Source organism: Sylvia atricapilla, chromosome 15, assembly GCF_009819655.1.
Source record: "Sylvia atricapilla isolate bSylAtr1 chromosome 15, bSylAtr1.pri, whole genome shotgun sequence".
Classification (NCBI taxonomy): domain Eukaryota; kingdom Metazoa; phylum Chordata; class Aves; order Passeriformes; family Sylviidae; genus Sylvia; species Sylvia atricapilla.
In genome coordinates, this window is record NC_089154.1 from 10116784 (window position 1) to 10133127 (window position 16344).

At 47.1% G+C, this 16344-nt stretch overlaps 1 protein-coding gene across 1 annotated transcript in view; it reads left to right on the top strand.

The window, feature by feature from the left end:
• The window catches only part of MGRN1 (mahogunin ring finger 1), a 50401-nt gene that overhangs the window by 9707 nt on the left and 24350 nt on the right, over positions 1 to 16344 (top strand). The window contains 2 exon segments of the mRNA XM_066330136.1: positions 327 to 415; positions 6927 to 7073. Of these exon segments, the coding sequence (XP_066186233.1) occupies positions 327 to 415; positions 6927 to 7073 (236 nt within the window).

Sequence of the window (16344 nt, forward strand, 5' to 3'; positions counted from 1 at the left end):
TTTCTTTAGTAGAAAAATAAAGCTTGAGAGAGCAAGGTTTCTTCCTGACTGAGAATTCAGGGTAGAGAAGAAGACCTCGTGAAAATGCCCGTTTTTTGAAGTGTGTGATTCCAGTATGAGCTGTTGCTGGGCCAGGGCAGGATTTTCACCCGGAAACATGCTTGATTTATCTGCAAATAAAATTTGCTATTGCAGTTCCTTGTGGCTGCTGTACTGAGTACCCTGGAAGCTACATGCTTCTTGATTTGGGTAAATTGCATGCTAGGTAACATGCTGCTACCTTTTATGGTGTAATAACAGAAGAATTATTTGTCTCTTTATTCCAGTTTCCCTATATAACTCCAGCTCCACATGAGCCAGTGAAGACACTGAGGAGTTTGGTGAACATCCGCAAAGACTCTCTCCGACTTGTGAGGTACTGCCATTACCTGAACCTTTCATTTTACTCAACCCAGTGATCTATCAGCCAGAGCCAAACTGTATTGATAAGGTTTTGGAGAATGGCTGATATCCAGATCCTTGTTGCTAGATATGTCCAGAGCTTTCTGTGTTCCCTTTTTGAGCTTTCAAGTGGTTTATATGCTCCTTATTCAAACAATCTGTGTTTCCAAACAAGACCAGTGATGTGTCTCTTTCTGCAGGACAGATTGGAGTAGTAAACAAAGCCATGAAATCATTAGCATGAGCGGAAGATATTAGTCAGGTCAATAAACTTTACAGACAGATTCCTTCTTGCATTCCTGTGCAAGGAGAAGCCAGAAAGGAGCTGATTCTGGTGCGAGTCACGGGCTGGGAAGACTGATAGGTCTTGAGTGGTACTGATTCCTCAGGTTTCTCCTGCTGCCAGTCCTAGCTGAAGTTTGGTCCTAGTCTTATGCCTTTGTTTGGATGGCCTGTGTCCCATGCGTGGGGGAAGGACAGTCATGGAGATGTTACCTTTCACTGTTCCACGCTGAGCTCTGAACCAGCGGAGCTGGATTAAAGCACTGGCTCACACTCAGACCTGCAGCTGTCCCCTTTCCAACAGATGGCTGAAGTACAGGGCCCAGCATTCAGTGCTTTGTTTGGGTCTGAGCACTGGGCAGATGTCCAGGCAGAGCATTTCCCAACGATCCTGGCTGGAGTCGCTCCGGATTGTGCGTCTCGGGGCTGGAGCTCTGGCAAGGGCCCAGCTGCAGCTCCCAGCCAAGGTGGCTCTGAGAGTGTGGTGTAACGTGAGCACTTTGAGTCATAACCAAAAACCCTCTGTTTGCTTTTATGTGAAAACAGACGTGGGGTTTTTCGGTTTGTTTTGTTTTGTTTTAAAATGAGCAAAACCTGTGGTTTCAAAGCTGTTTGAGCTTCCAAATAAGTGACCATTGGTAAACTGCTCTGCAAGCGCTTTGGTTTTTCAGCATAAGGGTGAAGTACTTCTCCAGGAAAAAAGAGAAGGAACATAAGCCAGATGGGATGTGGCTTTTTTTCCCTGGGAGTGGCCTGGCTGTGCATGGAGCAGTTGGTGTTGTTTAGTACATGTAGTTCTGCCATTCTGCTTTCTGTGGTCACACGTCCCATTTCTCCAAGCAGAGTTGCAGCTCTGGACTATTTGGAGTGTAGTGTCCATGCACCTTGACAGTATCTAGGTTTTCATCCATCTAATTCCTGGTACTAGCAGTTCTTTTTCTGCCTCATGAGCTCTCACAGGCTCTTGTGCCGCTGCTGCTGTGTCAGTGCTGACGACAATACTGCCAACATGACTCTATTGAATTTTGCACTGATGTAGACCCAAAATGAGTTTTTAATTGGCAGTCCCCAAGGGTACATTTTGTCTTGTGCTTTTCTACTCTTCTGGTCCAGAGGCTTTGTCTTCCTTCCTCTGTGCACGTAAAGGACACTTTGTGCCCTCTCCAGCCTGGCTTATTCAAAACCAGTGGTTAAGGTTTGCACATTCTTTCCAGAACTGGTCAATTTACCACATCCTCCACCAAATATAGTGATGCTGAGGCAAGTGTCCAGGTGTAAAGTTCTAAGTGTATGTTCTAATGGTAACATCCCTTCAAGCTTTTTGTTTTTCATAGAATCCCAGACTGATTTAGGTTGGAAGCGACCTTAAAGACCATCTTGTCCCACCCCCTGCCATGGGCAGGGACACCTTCCACTATCCCAGGCTGCTCCAAGCTCTGTCTAGCCTTGCCTTGGACACTGCCAGGGATCCAGGGGCAGCCGGAGTTTCTCTGGGTGACCTGTGCCAGGGCCTCCCCAACCTCACAAGGAAAAATTTCTTCCCAATATCCCATCTAACCCTGCTCTCTGGTAGTGGGAAGCCATTGCCTCTTGTCCTGTTAATCCAGGCCCCTATCCAAAGTCCCTCTCCAGCTCTCCTGGATCACCTTTAGATGTTGGAAGGACTTGTAAGTTCTCCAACACTGACTCTCTCAGCTTGTCCTCACATGAGAGGTGCCGTGGAGGAATATAGGGAAATGCCCACTCTGGCCTTCCTGCTCAGCTCTGACCAGACAAAATTCTGAGCTTTGCCAGGTCCTGAATTTTTACAGGATAAACAACAAACCTGTGGATATTGGTGTTAAATTTCTGAGCCTTCAGTGTTACTTGTGCGTGTTTGATTTCTGGCTGGAGGAGACTGTGAACCTCAGAGCAGGGTAGCAGGAATTTTGCTGTTAACCACTAAAAGAGAAAGACTTCCTTCTATTTGTCTTGTGTCCCACATTTGGCCTTGGACTGGAAGCTTTATTTTGGAGCTCCAGTACCTGGTGTGCTGGTATGGACTGTTCCCTCTTCTCCTGAAAGCACTTCCAGCTGCTGGAAGACCAGCTCAGGAGACAGATCTTGGCAGAAACCCCAAAAAGGAGAATCCCTGTGTTTGGTGATGCTCTCCCCTGTGAAAGTCAGTGCTGACAGAGATGTCACTAATTCTGCTGTCATCCATTGCCTGCTCAAACACTGGGTAAATGCAGATCTCGCAGCACTCAGCCAAGGGATACTTGACATTTATCCTGCATGTCTACTGTGTTTATCAGACTTTTGAATCTCCTCAAAGGATGAAATTGGGTTCGGTTCAACCTTGTTCTATAAAACTGTCATGACTGCTGTTAATTATATTTTTATCTTTTAATTCTTTAACAGACAGTAAAAAGCTCCAGCCTTTCCATTGTTTTATCCAGGAGTGATGTCAGACCAGGTGGCCTCAGCTCCCTTGGTCATCCTGCTTTGCATCAAAACATTGGATCAGCTATTTGTTCTCAAAGGTGGTCAGTCTTCCTCTGTACCTGTGATTGTGATGCACCTCTGTGCATGACCCAAAGGCACACCCAGAAAAGTCACTGGTTCCCAAGTTTGTGCATGTATCTGTGGCCACCCCACACGGACACTGTCTATAGGGCTTGGCTAAATGGGCACTGTAAAATTCAAGTGCAGGTGGAGACAGAAGAGCTCTTGAGGCACCTGAACCACCTCCTTGTTTGCCACGTCTCCTTCAAAGAAAGAGGAATGCAAAATGTGTGATTTTTGTCTCATTACTTCCCTGATGTTACATCCCACCATTCCGGCACCTTAAGGTGGGACATGAGATGTCTCTGCCTCTCAAAGTATGCACCAAAGAAGTCTTTGCTTGTTCTTTGGAACAGCTACCATCTGTGCAGTCTGTTCTCACCTGAACCCTTTGCTCTGCTGCAGATCATAGAATCCCAGACTGGTTTGGGTTGGAAGGGACCTCAAAGCTCATCTCCTTCCACCCCTGCCATGAGCAGGGACACATTCCACTATCCCAGGCTGCTCTAAACCCTGTCCAGCCTGGCCTTGGACACTGCCAGGGATCCAGGGGCAGCTACAGCTGTTCTGGGGAACCTCTGTCAGGGACTCACCACCCTCACAGAGAAAAATTTCTTCCTAATGTCTAATCTAACCCTGCCTTCTGTCAGTTTGAGGCCATTCCCCTTTGTCTTGTCACTTCAGGCTCTTGTAAATAGTCTCTCTGCATCTTTTTGTACCATTCAGGTACTGGAAGGTGGTGAATGATTTTCTGTGCCTCCAGCAGCAGGGATGTTACAGCAGGAGGGCACAGCCTTGCTGTGACTGTTACCATTTAGGCACTTGTGCCTTGCCCTCTGCTCCAGTGGTGCTGTTCAGGCTGAGGCTCAGCCTCTCCTACTTCCCAGCAGATGCATTCCCTCCAGGCGCTGCAGTGGCCCCTCAGTGGTTTCCCAGGGCAACAGATCTAGTCTAGCCTGGCTTTAACCCCTTATCTCCTTGGAAGGATGGAAGCACATTCTGAGTGCTGGCAGAGAGGTGCAGGGTGAAGCTGGGAGCAGGAGAGTGATCTGAGGTGCTTTTTGTCCCAGAGAAGGCAGAGCAGGCAGTGGTTGTGCCAATGGCATGTTGTTTGTGTGTGAGCTGCCGCACACTCAGGCGTCCCTGTTGTTACTTGGTACTGTCACAGGTATCTCAGTCTGTGCTGTAGCTCTCGCATGTGCTGGGCATCTCTATTTAATACCTATCTGTGCATGAGGTGAGTCTGAAGGAACCTCTGCCTGCAAGAGGTGCTGGTTCTCCCACCCTGCTGCTTCTGGAAGAAGTGGCAAGTCTATCATAGCCTGGATCCTTTTTTTCCAACCTTGGATCCACAGAGTGCAGCACAGCAGGAGGTGACTTGTGCTGCTTCTCTCTTGGACACACACAACACTTGTGGGTGGATTGTTGCCATCTGTGTTCTTGGGTCAGTCCAGCACAAAATGTTGATGGTTCCCATGTTCAGAAGGGCAAAACCACCCTTCTGCCCAGTGTTTCTTCTTTACAGCCTTCAAGTGCCATGATTTTCACTTTGAATGCAACTGGCTTGTGTGAAAATACCATATTGCTCTGTAGTGTATATTGTGTCCAGGTTTCTGCAGGTGTAAAGACTCCAGTTCTTGGGATTTGTATTTTTTTATACTGGTGTGTTGGGTGTTTTTAGCTTGATTTGCTGTTCTGACCTAGGTGAACCTCTGGCAAAAGCCTCTCCAAGCCCTTCAGACAGGAATGCGGGTGTGTGCTGTGGTGGTTCACTGGGGTTACATTAGTACAAGTTCGTGTGTTGGGTATTTGATTATACTGCTCTTAAATGTTATTTTGCACCTTCTGTATTAAATTACTGAAACTGAACATTTCATTCCTGTTCGGTGTGGTGTTAAATAAAATTCATGCTGGAAACCTCTTAATTAGGCAGCAGTTGTTATATGTCAGTGAAGTTGGTAAATAATGATTCCCTTGGCAATTTTTAGATTGAATTATGGAGGTACATCTGACCATTTCTGACTATTTTTGACAGTACAGTGTATTCATCGAGGGAGTTCACTGAGGGGAGAGGCTGATACTGTGAAATAGAGATGATGCCAAGCTTTTCCTGAATAGTTCAGCTGCTTGGCTGTGACCCAGCCATCATGGCAATTAAGGTATTACTGATAAACAAGTGAGGCTGGAGCTGGGTCAGGTCAGTGCTGTTACACCTCTCAAAGGCAGCCTTGCTGCCCTCACCATTCCAACGCAGTGCCCGAGCTCACAGTGGTACCTGTGGTCATGGGATTTGAATTTATGGAGAATCTGCCAGTGAATCACATCCATTTGTCTGTCACTTTGCTCTTCAAGGCAGGGAGAGCTTGGTCAGTTCAGGAGAAGAGGAGACTGAGGGCAGAGCTCAGCGGGGGCTGCAGCTCCTCCTGAGGGGCAGCTCCAATCTCTGCTCTCTGTGACAGGGACAGGATCATGGAATGACTGGAGCTGTGTCAGGGGAGGTTTAGGTTGGATATCAGGCAAGGTTCTTTCCCCAGAGGGTTCTGGGCACTTCCCAGGCTCTCCAGGGAATGGGCACGGCCCCGAGGCTGCCAGAGCTCCAGGAGTTTTGGACAATGCTCAGACACAGGGTGGGATTGTTGGGTGTCTGTGCAGGGCCAGGAGCTGGACTGGATGATCCTTGGGGGTGCCTTCCCACTCAGGATATTCTGTCATGCTGTAATTTTCTTGTGGTGTTTTGTGTTGGCTGCTTGTTCCAAGATCTGCTGGTGTCTGTGGCCACTCCTGGCACCCTGTAAGTCCCCCTGGCCCATGGCCATAGCTCACTGCCCCAGAGCTGGCTTTGTATCTCTTCTGCACTGGATTTGTGCTTTTTCCTGCAGCAGGGAAAAGGAGTAACTCTGGCAGTGGTGATCATACAGTTGGATCCAGCTGTGCAGGAGCCTGTAGCCAAATTAGGGCTCACTTTTACATTAATTGAAATAACTTCCAAGCTCGTTGTATTGGTTATCATGTGTCTGTTTGCAGTTGGATATGTTAATTTTTGTTCATATTATAAATGCATGCAAGCTCCAGTCCCTCTCAGCACCAGAGGTCTAGTTGATCATTTGTACATTCAAAGGTGTTTGAAGTTCCTATATCTGGATGCTTTCTGAGCTAAATATCTTCTGTGTGATACTGGAGATATCCTTTGTTTGGCTTCAGGAGTTCTTTGTGTTACAGAAACCTTGGGGTTTTTGCCTGTCACGCACCATTTCGTTGCAGAATTAAAAGAATTACACTTTAGATTTCTCAAACCCATGCATGATTTCTTTAGCTCAAATACTGAGCCTAATGTGAAGATTTAAAAAGAAGGAGAGTGTTTCTTCTCCTCAGCATTTGACGTTCAGGATCTCCCTTTCTTGTCTCATTCTGTGTCCTGGCACTGTAAGGCTGGGTGAGATCCCTCAGCACCATCATTAGTTCACTTCAATAAACTTCAGTCAGATCTTGGAAGAACCGTCTCAGGGAAAAGAATGGAAATCTGGGAAGCCCAAGGTGGAAGCCCAGGCTGCTTTGCCTGCACAGAACACCAAGGCTGGAGTACTCTTGTCTTTATTTCCAGAGTGATCTTGTTGATATCTCATAAAGATATGTTCTAATCCTCTGGCATTGTCTTTCAGGTATAAAGATGATGTTGACAGCCCTACTGAGGAGAATGGGAAGCAGAAGGTCCTGTACAGCCTGGAGTTCACCTTTGATGCAGATGCCCGTGTTGCCATCACAATCTACTGCCAGGCTACAGAGGAGTTTGTTGGTGGCATGGCTGTGTAAGTCCTGGGCTTGTGGGCACGTGGAGGGGCACAGGAGCTGGGGTGATGAGCTGTCAAACATCTCCCATTCATCACCCCTGAGGCACTGCTGCCACACATGGTAGAGTGGGAAACTTTTTTTTTTTTTTTTTCTGATAACTTTGAATATTACTTTCAATTCCCTCGTGTAGCCAATATCTTCTCTTGTTCCCTTTTTGGTTTGGTTTCAGGGTGTAGGGAAACCATTATGTGTGCAACAAAGGAAAGGAACTCACAGCTGTATGTTTTGTCTGTGAGGTGTTCTGTGAAATGAAAAAAACAATCACCCTTCCCTTCAAATACTATGTATTTTTTCCCCAGATCACCCAATTCACTGCCTTTCTGTGTTCTCTGTGACAGGAGCATGTGGGCCACCAAAGTAAAGTTCAGTCTGACATTAACAGAGCAAGTCTGTGGAGCTGAGGCCCACCCAAAGCCCATTTTGGGATAAATGCCCAGCTCAACACTGGCTTTTGGTAGATGGGAGAGGATTTACTTCCTGAAACCCTGTCTGTGTGTGTTTCCTGCCATGTACACATTAGTCTTTGGTTAGCTGTGGAAAAAATGACCAAAATGTCATCTGTGGGAACCTTCTCATATCCTGATAGTACATCCTTCCAGATTTAAAAACCTTTTTATCTAAATCAGCACATTTAAACCATTCCAGTCAATACTGTCGCCCATAAGACCATGAAAAATTTCCTCTCTCTGTTCAGAGCAAAGGTGGCTGGAATGTGCTCTGCCTGGTGTGAGTTGGGTACAGGTGAGGTGCTGGTATGGCATGGTGCACTTCCAATGGCCATGGGACAAAGAATTCCTTTGGCTCCAGGGGTAAAGGAAGATTCAGGCTGCAGAAGCTCTTGGCTTCCTCTAGGAGAGGCTTTTGGCTGATCAGGGGCTCCTGGACTTAGGGCTGAAGGCTTCTGCAGTGATGCTCTGGAGCTGGGGCTAAACTTTGCCTTGGTTGAAGGGACCTGCAGAGGCTTCAGCAGGGAGAAATATCTATGACAAACCATAACAGGGCTTATTTGTTTTATGCAGAGTATAAGCATCCCACTAATGATCAATCAATAGTGTATTTTTGGAAATGAGAGTGGCTCAATTCTCCACTCCAGAGATGCATTCCTTCAAACTGGATGATATCCTGATCCAGAATTTTTGTTTAGGCCCCTTTTCCTTCTCCTGTTGAAGCCTATGGCTGCTTTTATTTTGGGGAGGTAATAAATGAACTCCTTTATAAAGTGCTTGAAAATTCTCTCTCAACAAACTCTGAATACACCTTCTGTTGAGATCCAGCTTTTCCTGAGCAGAGCTGAATGCAGCAGGATGCCTTAGAAATCCTGATAAAGTTTCCGTGTTCTGTCTCTTAGGTCCTTAGGTTTCCTGTGAATTTAGTGCTAGTGAAGGTGTTGGAATGGCAGCCTTGGAGATTGAAGTCCTCTTTCCCTGACACAGGTACAACGTGGAAAGGTGGCCACTGTCCCTCGTGCTGCCCTGCAGTGTTCCTTGGTTTTTGGCCTGAGAAGGAAACCATCCATGAGCTGATGGGGAGAACTGAGGGCCTCTATGGCCAGGGTGGATGTATTTACATTGCCAGACTTAAGCCATGGCTTCAGTCAGTAAGGCTTGGTTTAAAGAACTGATTTTAATCTTGTTTTCCCCTGTTGGTTTACTCAGAAGGAGAATTTCGTTGTCACTGGTTGTTAGCAATGAAACATCTGCATCTACAGCACAATGAGCTTCATATCAGACCTTGTGCTATTTTTTTTTATGTCTGTAAAGAATATCCATATAGTTTAAAATCTATTTTTCAGACTCCCACTTTTGCATTTTATGCCAAAATGACAATAACCCAAAGTTATTCTAAAAATAAATATTTAATATTTTTTTTAGCCCACATCTTGAACCAGGCTGTACTGGGCTGGGATTGTACCTGAGTGACCCAAGACCAGCAATGTTTGTTCTTGTTGATTAAACTGCTCATGTTGGAACTCTTAAGAGACTCTTTTGTCAAGTTGTGCCTTGAAGAATAATTGCTTAATAGAATTGTTTTAATTACCAAATACAACCAACTATTTCTGGACAGAGAATATTTTCAGTCCTCTGTAACTAGTAGCTCTCCTCTTGGTTGGTTGGAGGAAGAAAACACGGGTTTTGGTTCACTTAAGAACACTTTTTTCTGAAATTTAGTGCCATGCATTGAGCCAGTGACTGTCACCAGTGCTGTTATCTGGCCTTCAAAACTTGTGCAGCAAACATGAACTACCCAGTGTCTTTTAAATTAAATTTGAACAATTTCTAGCTAGAGTTTCTGAACATGAACAGAGCTGTCAACTTCAAAGGATTTTTTTTAATGTGAATTTTTTTAATCCACCCTGTCCATGGTTCAGTGAGAGAGGAATCTCTGTTAGATGGCAGAACTGAGGCCTGTGTTCATGAACCCTCTGCATGAAACCAGAATCAGCAGTGATTTCCCCACTGATGAAAAATTAGCCAGTGGTGGTTCTGTGCTGTCCTGCTGGGGTGGCAGCAGTCCCTGGTGCACCAAACCTTCTAAAAGGTCAAAGCACCCATATTCAGCTTCTTCTTCCACTCCTGGCCTTTCATTTAATAAATCATACTTCCATTTCTCCATAATACAGGAATGATGAACAGCCTGTTTCTGCTCTAGGGTGCTTGAACAGTAAATGTTATGTAAATGTGGGTGCAGGGGCTGTGCCAGAAGCCAGGGAACTTTTTGGAAGGCATGATCCTGATTTCGTGCAGATGTGTAGGGGGAAAGTCAGATACAAATATAGACTTTATAAGCTGCTTTAATTCAACCCAGGCTATTTTTCCATGTGGAAGTGGCTCCTGAAGCACGTCTTGGGGCCAGTGCAGCTGCCCAAGTAGGCATCTCTGCTTCTCTGGATTTGCTGGCTGCTAGTAAAAACCTTTTGAAGCTCTGATTTCAGCTTTGCAAAGCAATTCTGTAAGGGCAGTGCTGTAATTACTTTGATTTATTCTTTTCAAATTCTAGTGGAAAAAAAAAATCTGGGCTGCATTCTTAGAGCTCTGAGTGGAGTGAGTACATTTTCAGTGCACTAACAGGAATGCAGCTTTCCCCTGCCTGGGCTGGTGGATTTTCCTTTTCCTCAATCTTTTTTGGTGCTAACAGCTGCATTCATGGAACAAGCATGTGCAAAAGCTGTCTTGTGTGTAAATCCAGATCTTCTTCTATTGCACTTGATTGGGATAAAGATGCTCTTTAAAACAAAACACCTTTTTTTTTTCCACTCTCTTAAATCGATGCTGAATCCTAAAATGGGAGAAACTTTCTGGCCCCCTGTGAAAAGCAGGAATTTTCTCCCAGCTCTCAGCCTGCAGCATGGCTCCTTAGAAGTGCTAAACAAGTTATTCCTGCTTGTCTGCTGGAACAGCCACTGATCCCGATAGTATCAGCACTCCTGCAAAACTCCTGCCAGGAGCCTGGTTATGGTCATGCAGCTGAGGGTGAGAGGAGGGAAGGAAGGGAAAAGAAGGTGGCTCTCCTTGAGCAATGGCTTTTCTTGTTGTGGAGCCTCTGCTCACCTGAGAGCCACAGTGCTGTGTCTTGGGCCTGGCTTTGGGATCAGCTGGTTTCCATGACCAAGGGGAAGCCTTTCTGCAAGCCAGAGAGTTTCCTGCTGGGCTCCATCTAAAAGCTGGTGGCTTTGTCAGTCCTGTCCTAACCTGTCTCAAAGTATGTTCAGCAGACTTTCCCAGGTAATTGTGGTGGGAGATACGCTCAGCTGCAGTGTTTCCTAGCCAAGATCGTGGAAACAGGTAGCTCCCCACAGCTGCCTGCCTCTTGTCCTGAACTGTTGAACTCACAGGGAGCTGTGTCATCACTTTTGTGGGACCACAGATGACCAGCAAGGTCTGGTGAAGGTGATTGTGTTGGTGATTGTGAAGGTGTGTCCACCTCTGCAGCCCCATGCCCAGGGGAAGGTACCCTGCACCTTCTGGTGCTAGTGCAGATAACTGTGGAAGCCTTTTGGGTGAAACAGGAATTCGTTACTTTGTGGTTACAACTCCCTCAAGATTTAACACACCAGTTCTCAGAGGATGAGCTAGTGCATCACCCCAAGGGTAACAGAAATCTACCTATGCCCAAGCCTCTTTAGTGGCAAGGAATTAGCACTGACCTGCCTCTGAACAGTTCAAGACCCCCAGTATCTTCAGTTTTATTTATTTTTCTGGCTGTGTCCATTTTCTTAGTTTTGAAAATCAGGAGAAACATGGAGGAGGTGTGTGATCTGTACCTCAGCTACTCACTAGTGATTGCCCATAATGTAATTTCCCTCCAGATAAAGGAGAGGGTGCTCTGCATTGCTTTTCCATTTTGGGGCTGGCAGCAGCTCACAGAGAATAGTTAAAAGACTCCCAGTTGTAGCCTGCCTTCTCCTGCAATAACTGGTTCATGTGTTTGTACCTTAGATACCCTTGGTTTGGGAGACAAGTGTGTTTTTGGAACAGGCTGCAGAAATATTTGTATTCTGTTTTTATGAGTGCTCCAGTGCCTGTGAATGCATCCCTGCTTCTTCTGGCAAAATCCTAGATGTGCACATCATTAGCCTGCTCCTGGGAGGGCCCCTGGGACTTTTCCAACTGTAGGTGTCCTGCTGACTAGCAGGAAGGATTGCGCAGTTCAAACATGACAGCAGCAGTTCTTTCCTCAGGGGAAGAAGTCAAACCAAGCTTGTAGCTGGAAGCACTTAAAAGAGCCAGATCTGAAGGCATGAGCAATCCAGGAAGATCAGGAACTCGTGATAAATATGACGTGAGAGGTTTGAATCTTACAGCCCATTCTTATGAAAAAGATCTTCCTTTTTGGACAAAAATGATTCTCTCCCATATCCCAGTGCCGTTGCCAAGTTCTATTTTCTCAATATAAAGAGAAAACAGAATGAAAATAGGTCAGTGTAGCTCTGCAATCCTCGCCCTTTCCAGGGCTGTGCTGTTTGTGTTGCTGATGTGCAAATGGATTTATTAAAAAAATAAACCCCATTTCCTTGTTTGTTTTGCAATACCACAAACCTCCTCCCACAGTCTTCTGAGCTGATGGAGGACATGACACTGCAAGGATTCCCTGCTCTGTCTGGAAGCGTGGAAGTTTGAAGAGTTGGGTCACAAAATTAAATCCAACGAGTGGCTCAGCACACGGCTGTTTTCATTCAAGCTTGCGTAGGAGACAGAGGACTCAGATATTCCTTTGGTTATTTAATGGCCTCTGTCTGTTCAGGGCCTTTGAAAGGTGCTCTTGCTGCTTTTGGCTGTGGTGATTAATATGCATTCTTTGTGCAGAGATTTCTTCAGTGTGAAGAAATCAGAGGCGAGTGCTGGGTTTTGCTAGGAACAAGCCTTTATGGCTTTGATCCAGACACACACCAGTCCCCAAGGGAGCACTCGAGTGTGCAGAGTTCACAGGCTGGAGAGCCAAATTCTATAGATTTCAACGAGCAGACAAACCCTCTGTCTGTCTTGAGTTGTGGCCTTTGTGCCTCTCTCTGTAGCTGTTGTGTGAGCTTTGAAGCCTGGCTGGAGCTGGGAGTGTGGTGCTCCCAGCAGCTGGAGGGGAATGTGGCCACTGGGGTTTCAACTGCCTGGGGAGGGGGTTGTCTTTGCCTGGCTTGGAGTGGAAACTCGGTCCTGAAGGAAGCAGGAGGGAAGGAGAAGACTCTCAGAGATTGCAGTGTAATGCCTTAGCACCTGGTTAACCTCCAAACTCCTTGTGGGAGCATCTCTGGGGTGGATCTTGTCTAATTCTGAGACCCAGGGCTATGGCTTTCCTGTAGTTTGGTGGTGATCAGTAGTCACTTAGAGTGGAAACATTTGTTCAACTTCCTTCTTCCCCAAAAGCTGACCTGTGGGATCCTGCCTCAAAATGAAAGGGAAGTGAGCAGGTGGGGGAGAGAGGAGGGGAGGATACTTGTTCCACATCACCTCCTGTCCCCTTTGAACACTAGCAGAACTTGACTGACTCTATCCTCATCACCTGTAAGGGGACACAGAGCCTGCCAGGCAGTCACAGCCTGTAGCAGTGGCAGAATTGTTTCCTGAGTACCCTCTGAAGCTCTTCTTGTTCTTGGTTCACTACAGGTTGCCATGAAACGCATTTAGCTGCTACTAAAGAAAGAGGACTCTTGTTTTGTCTACAGGCTCTTCAAAGCACAGTTTCTCTCAGCCATTTCTAGTCAAAAGCGTTATCTAGAGGCAACGTGGCTCCATGCATCCTGCTTTTCCTGAGGCATGGGGTCTGGACAGTGTTCTGTGTAAGTCAGGCAGCCTGGCAAGGATCCTCCTGTGGCACTTTTCAGTCAGGGGTCCCAGTGTGCTTGTGGGAGCAGGAGCTGTCCTTTGACTGCCCAGGACAGCCCCAGTGCCAGGCACAGCTGAGTGGGAGCACAGCACTGAAGGATCTGCAGGAGCTGGGACTGGTGCTCTGCTGAGAACTTCCCCAGGCACAGGCCAGGGGTGAGGGACAGGGGGAAACACCCTAATGAGTGTGTAGCAACAGAAGTTTAACTCTGCTTAGCCAAACTCTAGCATGGAACTTTGGTCTGTGGAACTACTTAGGGGCTGCAGGTGCCCCAGACTGAGTTTCTCCATGCAGGCAGTGAGTGCTTCTCAGCTGACAGAGGAAGAGCGAGACTGGGGAATAATTTTAGTTTGTTCCTGTTATCTCAGAAATCACTGTGATGTGGTCACAGGGCCTCTCATCTGCTGGTTCTCTGATGCACAGCTGGCTGTGGAGGTAGAAAGGTTTGACACGAGGGAAGAAGAGTCAGTGCAGAGTGTAGTTTTCTTTTTGTGAGTAAAGGTGTGTCACAGAGCTCACAGGAGGACATGGGCTTCATGAACCCTGAGGACAGAGCTGGGGACTGCTGCTGCAGCCAGCAGTGGGGTACCTTGGGTTGCTTGTGATTCTTGTGCTGTCAGGGGTACCTGAGCTAACAAACAGGATTAAAATAATGTGACTGAGGATTTCTGTTTGGTTCTGACCTTATAGGACAGACCCCTCACTTTTCCACCATCCTGAGCTGCCAGTGGTCACAAAAGGTGGTTTTGTCCTGCTCTGGATGGAGGCCTGGCCCAGTGCAGTCTGAGCAACAGCAGCCCCAACATCCAGCTTTCATACTTCATGCAGAGAGAGGCAGAGTGTTGCTTCTCAGCTGTCCTTTATTTTTTGCTCTCCTTTTTTGTAACACATCTGCACAACTCTGCAGAGCTTCTCTGCTATTGTTTGCTGTGAGCTCCCAGCAGCACAGGCACAGTGGATGACTGAATACAGCAGATGCCAACCAGAGGAGCAGGGGATGGGTAGAGGCCCCTTAAACCCTGATATGCAGGATATCTGCTTTGAAACAGCTTGTCAAATTTCCCTCCTGTGTAGCACAGGGAGTGTTGTCTTGTGCAGAGAGCCTTTACATGACATTGGAAGGATGATCCATGTCTGTGAGTCAGTCAAGGGTCATCAGACTTCCAGGGAATTCACCAGCCCCTTGGTGCTGGCTGGAGGTGTTCAGAGTTATCTGGGTGTTCAGATCCATGTCTGACGTGTTTTGGCAATGGGGGCCAGGCAGTCACACAGTCTGAGGCATAAAGCTCACTTGGGGAAGCCTCTTTAATAATTTTGTCCTACTCTTCAGCTTAGAAAATCTATGTGCCTGGTTTATTTCTTTTCCCAGGGTTGGTGATAACAGCGAGTCAATATGAGTATTATTCTGCCCTGTCCTCCTTGGAAGAGTGTTATTTGTTCTTCTGTTGCAGTGTAGTTTGGGTTTCTGGTGCTGTAAATGCAGGTCCTCCAGCATTCCTGGCACTCAGCAGTATCATGTTTACACCCCTTTCCCACCTCCACTCTCTCCTCTGCACTTTATTTCCAGTAAGTTTCTGACTTGCTGTCACCTTAGATAAGTCACTTTTCCATCTCCTGCTTTCCCAGCTGTGGAGGGAGAATTGTGCCTCTCTGCAGAGCTGGAAAGCTTTGAGAGTGCCACAAAAGGAGCTAGATACAGGCTTGCTCTATTCATTGTGCTTGACAACTCAGTAAATAAAACTTCACTCAATTGCTCGCTCTGTAATTCACATATAAAAGACCTGTCATTCTGATCTCCCCCACACCATGCTTGAAATGCAAAGGATGGAGTGAGACCTTCTAGTAAAGCAGCACAATTTCAGCACAGTACAGAATGGGCTCTGAGGGTATTGTCATTAATAACTTAATGCACCTGCCTTGGCAGCAAGAGCAGAGTGCATATGGTGAACCTGCCCTTTGTCATGACCTTCCAGCATTTAACGTGGATATTGTGACCCTTGACCTTCTGGATCCTCAGAGGGTGCAGGAACTGTTGTAGCTTTCCAGAGAAAGGCAGAGGATTTTCTTGTAGAGCTGGAGCCTGTCTTGTCACTGTGCTGAGGGAAGATGTTGCTGCAGTGTCTCTTGGGCAGGGGATCTCTCACCTTCTCTCCAGTTTGTCAGTATGCTCTGAACACACAGTTGGTAATTTGACAAGAAAGGCTTTGGTGGTAAAGGCAGCTTCAGCTGTTCTCACCCTGCTTTGGGGTTCACTGCCTCCTCCTGTGCCAGAACTGGGAGAGACTGTGCACATCCAGCTCAAGACATCACCCTCCAGAAGGGGGAGTGGGCAGGGAAATGTCTCCTGGGGAGGACAGAACCAGGTGGGCTCAGAGTGCAGAAGATGGTGGACACAGCTGTGGTCCCATTCCAGATGTTTATCCCAGCCTGGCAGTGCTGGTGTTTCAAGCTTTGAGACAGTGACTCTTCTCTGCGTGGCCAGGGTGGTGTTGGTAGCTCTGAAACACCCCTGGGGAAGCACAGGAGGGATTGAGGAGTGGATTGGAATGGCTCAGCAGGATGGTGGAAGCCAAGCAGGGTTTCCCACTGTGGAGCTGTCCCACGGGGGCACAGGAGAGCTTTCAGCACCGTGCTGGGTTGTCTGTTCCCAGTGTTAGGTCTTAGCTTGTTTTTCCTGGGTCTCCTGCAGAAATCAGGACTGTGCTGGGCTTAAAGCCAGCATTGCCTAGGCCATGGATTTAGGGAGCAGGTTTGCCAAGCTTCTGCACCCCCCTGTACTCCAACGCCCAGGCAGGTCAGTATGGACACGATCAGACCTTGCCTGTCTGCACTGCTTTCCCTTTCCTGTGCTCACCTTCTTGCTTTGACCCTTCCCTTCCCTCTTTGTGTCCCCACTGAATGGCTGCCAGC